At 44.0% G+C, this 13,268-nt stretch overlaps 1 protein-coding gene across 1 annotated transcript in view; it reads right to left on the reverse strand.

The window, feature by feature from the left end:
* Positions 1–13,268, reverse strand: part of fgfrl1a (fibroblast growth factor receptor like 1a) — a 79,034-nt gene that overhangs the window by 17,920 nt on the left and 47,846 nt on the right. Inside the window, exon 4 of the mRNA XM_080416419.1 lies at positions 175–255. Coding sequence (XP_080272545.1) covers positions 175–255 — 81 coding nt within the window. The remainder of the gene's footprint in view (positions 1–174; positions 256–13,268) is intronic.

The raw sequence follows: 13,268 nt of genomic DNA on the forward strand, positions 1-13,268 counted from the left end.
TAGCAAATCTACAAGCGTTGCATCATGTGCAAGAACAGAATTATGTATCTTACAGTAACTGTTTTGCTAACTGTACCATGTATTTACTTACAAATGCCAGCGGGTCAACTCCCCCCCACTTTCACGTGATATAATGTGTGTAATAATGAGACGAAAGAAATAAATAAATCTCACCCAGCTTCCCAGCTAACTCGGGAGTGTGTTCAGACCCTCCATCACTGGGCCCTGCTGCGTCTCTCCCTGAACTGGAGTCATCTGTGGAGCACAGAACAGACAAAAACACTCATTAATGACCCCACAAATAATGAACAGGTCACCTCACAATCTGAAGTGTTAAGGTTTTTTTTTTTTAAGGCATTTTAGATTTTCTTGGAGAAGAGGACCACAAGGAACAAACAACCTCGTTGAGGTTCCCACTTCCCAGGACCAAGTACTATACGTACCTGGGGCGATAGAGCTTTTGCTGCCCCAACCCTGTGGAATGCTCTCAAAACCCACATTTTCATTATGGCTTTCCCCAGCTAACCCCACCCCCCCCTTTCTTCTCATTCCACTGTTTTTATTGATTTTATTCCATAGTCTTAGCCTTTTCTTAGTGTTTTTTTTCCTAATAAAGTTGTACTTCTTTTGTTGTGCATGTCTCAATTATTTGATTGATCAAAAAAGTAAACAATAGAATGATTACTAATAAAACAATAGCTGCAGCCCCAGAAGGCAGAATTGAACCCATGACATCACCATTACGGTACATCTCTTTGCACAATACGTGCTCCTGCTAATTAGAGAGGTTACAAATGGTGGACGGGTTTCAGCACTACGCCAACCAGCTCTCTTCTACCTATTGAACATCACACTAACCCTGGCTGATAACCATGGCCATCCAAAACGGTTAAGATGACTAGAGCTTCATTCAAGGAACCAACCTCCTCAGGGCGGAACCAATGTCTCTGTAGGCATTATGAGGTCAAAATGCAAGACACACCTTGTTCAGAGGGAATTAACAAGAGAGACAGTGAGGTAGAGGGAGAGAGGGAGGGAGGGTGGGAGAGAGAGGGAAGGAGGGTGGGAGAGAAAGAAAGAGACAGAGATGGGGGGGTGAGAGAGAATTTGGTTTGAACTCCAGTTTCTCAATCAGAACCTGATGCTGGGTAGAAGGAGAAAGCCTGTTAACCACACAGCATGAGACCACCTGCCAGCCTTGTGCTGCATGCGCGTGTGTGTGTCACAATAAAATCCTATGTGTTAATTTAATTCAGACTTTTGATGTGCACGTGAATGTGTATGCATGTGTGTGCATGTACATGAAGAATTGTGAGCGTGTGTGTGTGTGTGCTTAATTGTTTGTGTGTCAGAGGACCACCTGCATGCACTATGCGTTTAATTCAGAGCCAAGGGCTTTTATAACATCACTATTTGGACCACGAAATAAAAGAAATATTTGAAATGCAAATGCAAGGTATAAACTGCATCCTGGAGGCTGGTATTAATAGCAAATTGGCCGAGTGCTTGGTGCAAACCCAGTGCATGTGTGTTTATGTGCATGCGTGTGCAGGCTAAGGGGCAAGCATTTGTGGAGTGTGCGCGGGGGTGGGGCCGTGTACGGATGTGTTGATGTGCACGTAATCACACGCACACATACGCATACGGGTGTATCTATTCATGTGTGAGTGAATCAAGCACGCGCACACACACACACACACACACACGCGCATACGTGTATTCCAGGGTTATGTGATTAAGTGGTAACTTGAGGTACTGGTATTCAGGTTACCCCACACACTTTTCCTCTTCCCTTCCCTTCCCAGCCTCACTCCTTTCCTACCTCCTACCACATGCGCGGTATGTTCTGAGAGAGGGCACGGTGTTTGAAGTTGGAGCGGCACGGGGCTTTGATCCCAAAGCAGAACACGGTTTAGCACTCTACACTCACAACCACACAACCCCGCCCCCCCCCTCCCGAGCCCCAACCCCTCGTGCACTGCACCGAGCCAATACGTTTACTGGCAAACCCACCCACCTCACCCCCTTCCCCTATAATTACATCTGGGGACTTCATTCAGCAATTTTCAATGACCGAGCACAATGCACGTACGTGGATTCGTGTTGGTGGCAATGGGTATCACAGCACATGCGGACACACTACAGGAACAAAGCGGGCACACGTGCCACGTGAGGGGATGGTGCGAGACATGTTTCAATGCAGGCGCTTAGTGTCTGTAGAGTTTCGTATAACAACTTCCTCTAACCAGAGGTGGGGGTCTGGGGACCCCCCGAGGTCCATGAGGGCGTTCATTTGTTTCCATCTGTACATTATCAATACATAACTGTATCAAATGGGGTCTGTGCCCTAATGCATACAAATTGAAGGTCCTTAAAATAAAAAAGGTTGAATATCACTGCCTTAGAAGAGGCACAGTAACCAGTTATGTCAAGGTCTCAAGTTTAAACCATTGGCTATCATATACAGTAGCATTATGGATCCGTGCTGAACATACCCTTATTCTCTTTCATAATTTTGTCTCTTTCCTCCTGTCTTTTTCTTCCAATTCTCTAGCTCTCTCTCTTTTTTTTCTGACCTTAGTACAGGTTCCTTTCTCCCTCTCTCCATCTTCAGGAGGGAAGTGGTATGACAGCATGATACAGTTCTCACACTTACTGGCCTTGCACTCGTGTGTGTGTGCGTGTGCGTGTGTGCGTGTGTTAGCATAACCATCCTTTGTATTTACTTTCAGGTCTGCAGCGAGAAAGTGTCAATCGTGCAAGAAGTATGACTATGTGTGTGTGTGTGTGTGTTCTGGGGCCTGTGTTTTCCTAAAGGGTCATGTCCTTCCAGGTTTTAATATAGAGACATTGGATATGTGGACACAACCTGTGTGTGTATGTGGGGTGGGGGCAGAGAAAGGGGCTACACTGGCAAATGACTCTTCAAATAGCTTCAAATATGGAGTACTTTGGATTCAACTTAGCTGCTTTTAGGGAGCAACCGAGCGAGAGAAACAGAAGGGAGAGAGAGAGAGGTAGAGAGAGAGAGAGAGAGAGAGAGAGAGAGAGAGAGAGAGAGAGAGAGAGAGAGAGAGAGAGAGAGAGAGAGACAGAGAGAGAGAGAGAGAGAGACACAGTGATAGAGAGAAAATACATGACAATGTGGCTGGCAATGTTATGTCATGTTACGTCATGTTAACGCAAGTACTGTACTGTACTGCAGTGTTGATTTAACTATCAGAGTGTAAGGTTTTGTTGTGAAACTGAATGTGAGGAGTTGCCAGGGAGACTGACACACCATCACACTCTGTGGAACCACTGTTAGATCCATTTTCAGTTATACTTGGTTGCGTGCCGGTGTCGTGCTCAGTAAATAGCAGATCTACGAGCTCACAACGCGTCACATTCGTGACGCATTGTGAGCTTGTATATCTGCTATTTATGGCATACAACACCAGCGTGCAACTAAGTATAAATCAGGCTTCAGTTGACAAGCTTTTATGAGAGCAACGCTAGCCTGACAATTCACCCCGAGTGTATTTTTTTATAACCAAAGGTTTCTTTCAGCTCTAGCCGGTAGAATATTTTAACGACAGTTTGCATAATAGACCTATTGTGTGTTTTAACCTAGGTAAAATTATTTCAAATACATAACATGATATTAATAGAGTGGGCTATTAAAAGAGTAAATTGTCTGCCAGAAGTTTTGCATTGGCAAGATTTTCATCCCCTCCAAAACAGTTCCCTGTAAATATCGTGCATTGTTTGTGGTTTTGATTAATCAGTCAATTTGCATCAAATAAACACAGTAAATACATTTTTTAACCCCAAGGTGAGCTCCTGGTAGGATAATATTAGCTTGATAGCGTGATTGCTTCAGCAAAAAACTAAATTACATAAAAAGACAATAGAATGTGATTTCAAAAGGTTACAAAACTCTTAATTACATGCAAAAACATATGAAAAAAAAGATTTGGACTTAAATGCACGGCTTTGGCAGATAAAAAACATCCAAAAGAATGACTGACATTATTAAAACCTGGTATTAAAACAGCAGTTCTCTACTGGGACAATGACTGTGGACATCACTATCGAAGCAGATTTTTGCACATGATCCTGTCAACATCACTTGTGAGTGACCCGCTTTTGCGAGGAGCACGCTGGTTTCATAGCTGTCAAGCACTGACCCCCCACTGCAACGCACACTGTCATTAAATCCCCATCAGTCAGTGGTGCAGGAGACACTGTGGAAATAAGTAAACCACAGTTGTACTGAAGCACATTGTTGCCCGTCTATATATCACACCAGAGATTATATAGAACTAATACCAACAGAGTGGTTTGTGTGTGTGGGCAAGAGAGAGCGAGAGACAAACAGAGAGAGATATAGAAAAGAACGATATTGCGTGTAAGCATGAACGGAGAGTGGAGAGGGACCATGATGTGCGCGTGTGTTACTATGGTTCCATATAAGCTACTATGGTTAAATCCTTGCCCTCTCTCTCTCTCACACACACGAACACGCGCACACACAAACCACAAAGCCCCTAACACCAGATTTGTTCCCCACTCTGACCTCCAAGATCCAAACAAAGAATATAATTCTCTCCAGCCACAATCATTTTAGGAATTTGCAAGGATTTGCTGGCCGCAGCCTGCCACATTACACAATGCGTAATTAGGAGCTGGTTATTGTACATAAACCACCGGAGGCCTCCTGATGTTAGTGATGGCCTTGGATCTACAATACTTATTTTGTGGCCTTTGGGCTTCTTTGTACAGAAAGATGGCGGGAAGACGGTGATTGACAGATCCTGGGTCAGATTGAAATGTCGGCGTACGTCTTGTGTGTAAGCTGTTGGCGTCTCCAGTTTGGTCCTTTTTCAAAGTTTAAGTTAACTTTTTCATATCTTGTATGCCAGCAGTTATAGAGAAAGTCAATTCTAATTATTTCTCACACTGAAAATCGCCATCTTTATGTGGAAAATGTTTTATGTTGTCATATTCACATGAAACATGAAACAAGAGAGCGGAAACCTGAGAAACAATGTTATTTCTGTGAGTGTGTGTGTGTGTGTGTGTGTGTGTGTGTGTGTGTGTGTGTGTGTGTGTGTGTGTGTGTGTGTGTGTATTATATGCGTGTGTGTCTATCCACACACACACACACACACACACCCTTGTCATGGAGATTTACAGTCCAGGCTGTGGGGAGACTGTGTAGCCTTATGGAAATCATTAGAACTAGGCTGCTACACACTTCTCTATTAACAGCTGAGAGAGAGAGAGAGAGAGAGAGAGAGAGAGAGAGAGAGAGAGAGGGGGGGGGCAAGGAGAAAGTGAGAGGAGGAGAGAGGAGAACCAGAGAGAGAGATGCTCACACAGAGAGAGAGATGCTAAAAAAGAGATATGCTCAGATAAAGAGAGAGAGATGCTAACAAAGAGAGGTATGCTAAGAGAAAAAGAGAGAGATGCTCACAGTGAGGAAGATAGATAAGCTAACACACATAGAGAGAGAGAGAGAGAGCGAGAGAGAGAGAGAGAGAGAGAGAGAGAGAGAGAGAGAGAGAGAGAGAGAGAGAGAGAGAGAGAGAGAGAGAGCTATGCTCAGAGAAAGAGAGAGATGCTAACAGAAAGAGAGAGATGCTAACAGAGAAAGAGAGAGAGAGGGGGAGAGATGTTAATTGGTTGAGTCAAAGAGCTAGCAGCACAGAGAGATTTATTGGCTGTGGCTGTGGAACAGACATTACTACACTACAGTTAACTGCTGCAGCCTCACAACTACAACACTGACTCACATGACAGATTAACTACCTGTCAGAGAGAGTGTGTCTGTGCATGGAGGTTCTCTCTCTCTGTGTGTGTGTGTGTGTGTGTGTGTGTGTGTGTGTGTGTGTGTGTGTGTGTGTGTGTGTGTGTGTGTGTGTGTGTGTGTGTGGGGGGGGGGGGGGGGGGGGGGGGGTGGGGGGGTGTGTGTGACAATGTACTGTGTGTTGTGTGGTCTGTGAGTGTAAGCATGTAGTACACATATTTGTGTGTGTGTGTGTGTGTGTGTGTGTGTGTGTGTGCGCGCGCATGCGTGTGTGTGTATTACAAGTATAGTATGTCTGTATGGGAATGTGCGTGTCCGTGAGTGTCTTTTGAGTGTGAGCATGTGTGTGTGTGTGTGTTTAGCAGTGATCTGACCGATGACGTCCGTATGAGGCATTGACATTTTCCAAGTTCATTAAATCACACACACGGGAAGTTAGACACACGTTTCTCTAACACACACACACACACACACACACACACACACACACACACACACACACACACACACACACACACACACACACACACACACACACACACACACACACACACACACACACACACACACACACACACACACACACACACACACACACACACACACACACGGCCTGTTTATAGATGAAAAGGCCTGCATCAGGTAAACATCTTTTCCTCTGAAATGTTCCTATAACATTTGATCTCATTAGCCCCCCAACAGGCGCACACAAATACACACACTTACACACACCTGATGACTAGTTTGGCGCCAAACATTTTCCCTCTCTCAGCTCCAGCCAAGACAACAAACTTTATACTTTTTATGAGCAGAACTTTACGATAGTATTTACAAATGTGATTACACGATATGCCACGGTGAGGCCTGAGCTCTCTGAAATATGATGAACATGCTTCAGCCCTTCACTGTCAATTGCTTCCAGCTTTTCAGCCTGTTTGCTATAGATGTGTGTGTGTGCACTTGTATTGCACACATGTGGGCTAGCTCATGCACGCACGCAAGCAAACACGCACACGCGCACACACACACACACACACACACACACACACACACACACACACACACACACACACACACACACACACACACACACACACACACACACACACACACACACACACACACACACACACACACACACACACACACACACACACACACACACACACACAGCATTACTGATCAGGGTATGGGGTTGATTACCCAGAGTTCCTGGGTCTCTGGCAGGGTTTCTGGCATGAATGCAGGTTTAAGGCGATGTTTATGTGTGTCTGTTTGCGTGTGTGTTTGCGTGCATGCATGCCCGTGTGTATACGTGTGCGTGTATGCATGTGCGTGAGTGTGTGTGTGATGCCTGGTTCCACAGAGCAGAGAGGCTGGGATTTAGAACTTCCTCATGTCTTTAGTGGACTAGTAAGAGAGAGAGAATTGAATTTGAACAAATAAGCCCTCATTGCTCACTCAAGACAGTGAACAAAATGGCAACATATCATCCAAGCAAACATTAACACACAACACTGTGACATGAAAGCAAACCTTCAAGAGAATATTCATTTAGAAAGAGAAAGACAAGACAAGAAAATGAGTTGGTATTCTTGTCTGTCATAATTAACCCCTTAAACACTGTGTTTAGTTGACCCCCCATTTTTAAATCTACACATATCTCTTTTCTTTAAGTAGCTATTCTACAAGCTCAACGAGTCACAATGCAATGCACTGTCAGCATGTAGATCTGCTATTTTTGCCAAATGTTCGCCTAGTATGACTGTGGTTAGGATGGTAATTCCTGCCTGCTGACCTAGGATCCAATGCTGACAGCACTGCCTTAATCTCTCTCATCCTTCCTCTTGAGTTTATAACAGGGGTTCTGAACCTTTTTCATTACAAGGACCCCCACTTTGGTATGCATTAGACCACGGACCCCCTCTTGAGAGTTACAGACCTGTAAGGGTCCATTTGGTTCACAAACTATCAAAGATTTAGCTGGGGACCCCCTGGAACCCAATCAAGGGCCCTGGACCACACTTTGAGAACCACTTGTTTATGATAATATTATTATGCACCTAAAAAAACATAACTGTTTTTGTATCAGTTGGTTAGCTTAGGTAAAGACTGTGCTGTGAGTCAGCACAGTCTCTCTCTATTTCATTGTCCACATTCCCTACAGTACCTCCAACAGCAGCAAAAAGCGTTGCACAAGAATTTCTCCCATCAGCATTTTTACTGCTTTTCTACACCACTGCCCACCCTGCCGCCCACCCCAAGTGCTTAGTGCTTGTATAGGTTCCGTTCTGTGGAGCCCTCTAGGAATGGAAAAAAATAAAAAACAGTGTTCTTCAGCTGGGATTCAAAGTTGTACATTCATTGCTTATCTAAGCCTTAAACACCTGCCTTCCCTCCTACGCTGTGTATGTTAACTACACTTAGAAATAAACAGTGTGTGTGTTTGTGTGTGTGTGTGTGTTTGTGTCTGTATGTGTGTGCACGAGTGCGTGTGTGCGAAACTCTCTGCCGTGCAGTCAAACGGAGCACTTTTGGTGCTGATCATACAGTAGGATCGTACAGACTAAACAAAAACAATGTTTGGGTGAGGTGTGCAGCACTCAGACCCCAATTTTTACGCTTTCTTTTTTTCCACTGTGTACGTGTCAGGGATAGAGAGCAACAGAGGTAGAAAGGGAATTAGGGAACATTAAGGAGGATATGTGTGTTTGTGTGCATTTCAATGCACGTTTCACTTCGGGATTATGTCCATCTGTGTGCGTACATTGTGCAAGAGAATCATATGAATAATATGACTAAGCCAGAGAGTGTGTGTGTGGGATTTAGTGTGAATGACAGAATCGGTATAGCTACAGTATATGTGCGTGTGTACAGTATGTGTGCAACTCCATACTCCAACTCTGTGTTTCCTGATGCTGAGTAGAGTGCGGTTTGATCTCCTGCCATAAAGGGGCTCAGCTCTTTAATTGTGGCCACCTGTGTGTGTGTGTGTGTGTGTGTGTGTGTGTGTGTGTGTGTGTGTGTGTGTGTGTGTGTGTGTGTGTGTGTGTGTGTAAAAAGTGACCCACACCACTTTAGGTTTCACTCCCACGCAGGCACGCACACACAGACTCATGCACATGTACGCACACACAGCTCATGCCGTCCTTGCCTGTCACTTGTAGGAAATAATCATGTGTCATACATAGTCGAACGGAAACAGAAGTGCCGTTTTCCTCTCATATGTTAGGAGTCACGAGTGTGTGTGTGCGCGCGCGCGCGTGTGTATGTCTTGGCCATATGTCCCCATGAGTACTAGACATCCCAAAATCAGAGTTTGTCCTCACAAGTGTAGTAATATAAACCTGTGTGTGTGTGTGTGTGTGTGTGTGTGTGTGTGTGTGTGTGTGTGTGTGTGTGTGTGTGTGTGTGTGTGTGTGTGTGTGTGTGTGTGTGTGTGTGTGTGTGTGTGTGTGTGTGTTTTCCCACATTGCTGCTCTAGGTCTGTTCTGTGTCAAACTTGATTAAGAAGACTGTAAGATCCAATTTGGCCTTGGCTGGTCCATCTGTCTGTGTGTGTGTCAAGCTACCTCTCTTGATACCATGGTGTAATCATGGTACAAATTACCTATCATTTTCATATCCTGTCATCATTGCAGTAGTTGTAATGTAAAGTACTGTAAGCACGCAGTAAAATATTCAGTGATAATTTAACTAAAGAGTGTAAAATTGGACCCCCAAAATCTTTTAAATGAACATGAAGTTTACTGCGCTGAGTAACTGAGACCAGCATGGCCCCGAAATTGCTTCTTGATAGAATGTCCAATCAGTTCATGTTGCCAGGCAACAACTACTAATTATTACAGCCAGTACTAAGGAGAGCTTTGGCTAATGTTACTTTAACAATAAAACTTCCTTCCAGGGAGTAAAGAAATAAAATAACTGAATAGGGGCTTAAAATAGCACCAGGTTCCACAGTGTTGCAACTTTTATAGGTATGAAATTGGCCCAAATGTCCTAACAGTACTGTATAACTGTATTGTATTTTCTATTGGACTGTATTCTCTTTACTAATCAATCTTGGAGGCGGCTGCATTTCTATGTTTGCAAGTTCTGAACTATAGCTTATTACTTTATATTATCATTTGACCCATGACAGTATCCATTCCTGGAAGCTTTAGAATAGAATAACAGACAATCAACTTGTAGAAGATTAGCCATTTTTGCTATGTGTGACTTAGTATACAGAGCTTGAGCAGTTAAAAAGTGCAAGGTCTGAGTAGTCTCATTCTACAAGACCCCAGCAAAGTGCATTTGGCAGGAGATTAAGTCTCACACATTATAACGATCTAAACCCATCCCGTTCTGAATGTTTGCCTTGAAGGAAGTGAGGGAGGGAGAAAAGAGAGAAGAGAGAGGGGACAGCAAGTGGGATTAAGTAAGCAAGGGAGTGAGGAAGAGGGGAACCAACAAGTGAGGAAGACATGGAGGGAGGAAAAACGCATCTACTCTACGCAGCACTAAAAGCTGACTAGGCACATTCGCTGCTCCGTTCCATCTTCATCTGATATTATCCAAATACACAACGTGTGATTAGCATGCCTCGTTTTTATGGGTCGTTAATAAGCCCAGACATACGATCCCAAACCTCTTATACCCTCACTTCTCACCCGTGTATATTTTCAGAACGCAATGCGGCGCAGGCCACGGGCCATTTACCACTGCGGTCGGCTCCAAACTCCACGGATGGGGGTCTGTGTTCAGTTCGAAAACCAACACTGAGAAAATACATACAGTAAAGCAAACGTCCGGACCACCACCACCCACCCTTCCGCCCGCCCATCCAGCAGTGAACATGGACTGTGTCACAGAATAAAGTATCAACAGAGGGCTGAAATAACATACAGCCATGAAGCATAAGTAGTTCCGCACCACCGCTCATAAACGTCAAAGAACGATGGGAGTTTATGAGTTCTGAAAACATAGAGTTTTGGATCAGGTTTTCGGTATTCCCCATGTGGACATGCGTGCGTGCGTGTGTTAGTGTGTGTGGTTTTGACAGACAGAAGAGTCTGGTTGAGTTCAATTCGGATATGTATCGGAAGTAAACACAACCTTCCTCTACTTTCCATCCATTTACCTTTATCTCTCTGTCTGTTCCTCTCCATATATTCATAAAAAGTATGCATGTGTTTCTGCATTTATCCTTGAGCAGACAGCGTGTGTGTGTGTGTGTGTGTGTGTGTGTGTGTGTGTGTGTGTGTGTGTGTGTGTGTGTGTGTGTGTGTATGCATGCGTGCGTCTGTTCAAATACTGTAGCTGTTTAACATCATTGTTCACACCTCATTGGAGGGCCGGGGTCAAGCAGGGAACATGTGAGATTTACCTAAAATGGATATGATGTGGAACGAGTAGGAATCCAGCAAACAGGCTGGAGCCTTGGCCCCTCTGAACCCCCCCCTACCCCCCCCACAAAAAGCCAATGTGATGGGCCGATCCGCCAAGGACAAATATGATTCAGTGGTATTACTGGATTTCTTCAAGTCCACTGTTCTGTTCACGAGGGGGGGTTTCTGTCTGAGATCATCTGTGTGTGTCTGTGCAGATGCGCATAGGGCATGTATACACAAACAGACATACAAGACATGTTAACCACTTTCGACCTGACGTCCCTATTTTGGGCATGTCAGTATAGTAGGCCTGTCCCCGACTAAGGATTTGTTTAGTCGAATCTAATTGGCGACTAATTGCCAATAGTCGACTGGCAGTCGACTAATGCAAAAAAAAAAAAAAAAAAAAGTCTACACAGTTTGTTTTGTGTCTCCAGCAGAGTTTCTAGTGTCTCTATCTCTCTCTGGAAGAGGTTGCACATGAACTCTGCAGCCGCACTGAGGCGCTCCAACACAAACAATACCAATACAAAGACGAGGAATAAGAAGAATAAAGTGGAAGTTACGTGTGGTTGCAGGTGTAGGCTTGGCAAAAAAACAACTAAAAACATTTTTGTCCCTAAAAAAAAAAAAAAAAAAGAAATCATTATTATTATTTTTTTCTCGACTAGATTCGACTAAGAGACACGCAGTCGACTCGGACCCCCCGCGACTAAACAGTCGACTATTCGACTTAGTCGAGGTCAGGCCTACAGTATAGGTGAACATTTAAAATTTGTCAAAACATTTTAAAAAATATCTAAATTAGCAGATTAGATTAGCAATTAGCAGTGAGCTTAGATCAGCTATTTTCTCATAGCCCCCAATGGACTAAAGAGTCTTGAAAGGGCCTGCGATTACTCTGCTCCATACGTTGTAAATGTGTACTTTACTGTAAGCTAGCACAGAGGTTAATACGTTAGCGCCAATGTGAAGTCAAGTGTTGCCATGCTTCCTGGAAAGAGTACATTTAACCAATTAAAACCGGGAAAGCATGTGTAATTAGATTTTAGCGTTTGCTATTAAAAAAAAAACAGATATACAAGCTCACAGCGCCACACTGTGTACATCTGCTATTTCTTTTACATAAATCTTCTCTTCTGGGGGTCCCTGGCACAAACATTTTCAGATGGGGGTCCATGGCCAAATATAAATCAATTTGGGGGTCCCTTTGCACGAAAAGGTTTGAGAACTACGGATTTAGAAGGCATTTGTAGAATCGGCCTCAGGTCTTAACGGGTTAAAGGATGTGTGTGTGTGTGTGTGTGTGTGTGTGTGTGTGTGTGTGTGTGTGTGTGTGTGTGTGGGGGGACACTAATTCACTGCCGAGTCGACCCCTCTTAATTAAGAGCTTTTCTTATCAAGCTAGAGAATCAATTAGCTCCGCCCATTACATCCAAAGATTCATAGTAAATGAGTGGACATTCTGTCCACACACCGAGACGGTTACAGTTGTCTATGGGTCTTGTGAGTGTGTATTTATGTCTCTGTGTTTTTGAATAGTATGTGTGTGCATCTGTATGTACTACGTGTGTGTGTGTGTGTGTGTGTGTGTGTGTGTGTGTGTGTGTGTGTGTGTGTGTGTGTGTGTGTGTTGTGTTCCTCCAGCTGTTGCCTGTGTGTAACCCTAGTAAACATCAATGGGGTGCGGAGCTTTGCTGAATTAACATATCTCTCACATCCATCGCCACGCGCCGCCTTTGAAACTCACACCCCCCCCCCCGCCTCGGCAACACACTTTGAACTCTGTCTCTCTTTCTGTCTTCTCTATCTCTCTCTCCCTCATCTTCAGGGTTATTTACTGAAAGAAATTTCAAAGCAAAAGCAAATTCAAGTCTATTCTATGCATTTATCTATCAAATCAGGTTTCACATTATATATACATTATATACACACACACACACACACACACACACACACACACACACACACACACACACACACACACACACACACACACACACACACACACACACACACACACACACACACACACACACACACACACACACACACAATATATATATATATAACCAATCATATTCCAGTAAACCATATGCCCTTCC

The sequence above is a fragment of the Gymnoscopelus braueri genome (genome assembly GCF_963280865.1).
Source record: "Gymnoscopelus braueri genome assembly, chromosome: 20".
NCBI lineage: Eukaryota > Metazoa > Chordata > Actinopteri > Myctophiformes > Myctophidae > Gymnoscopelus > Gymnoscopelus braueri.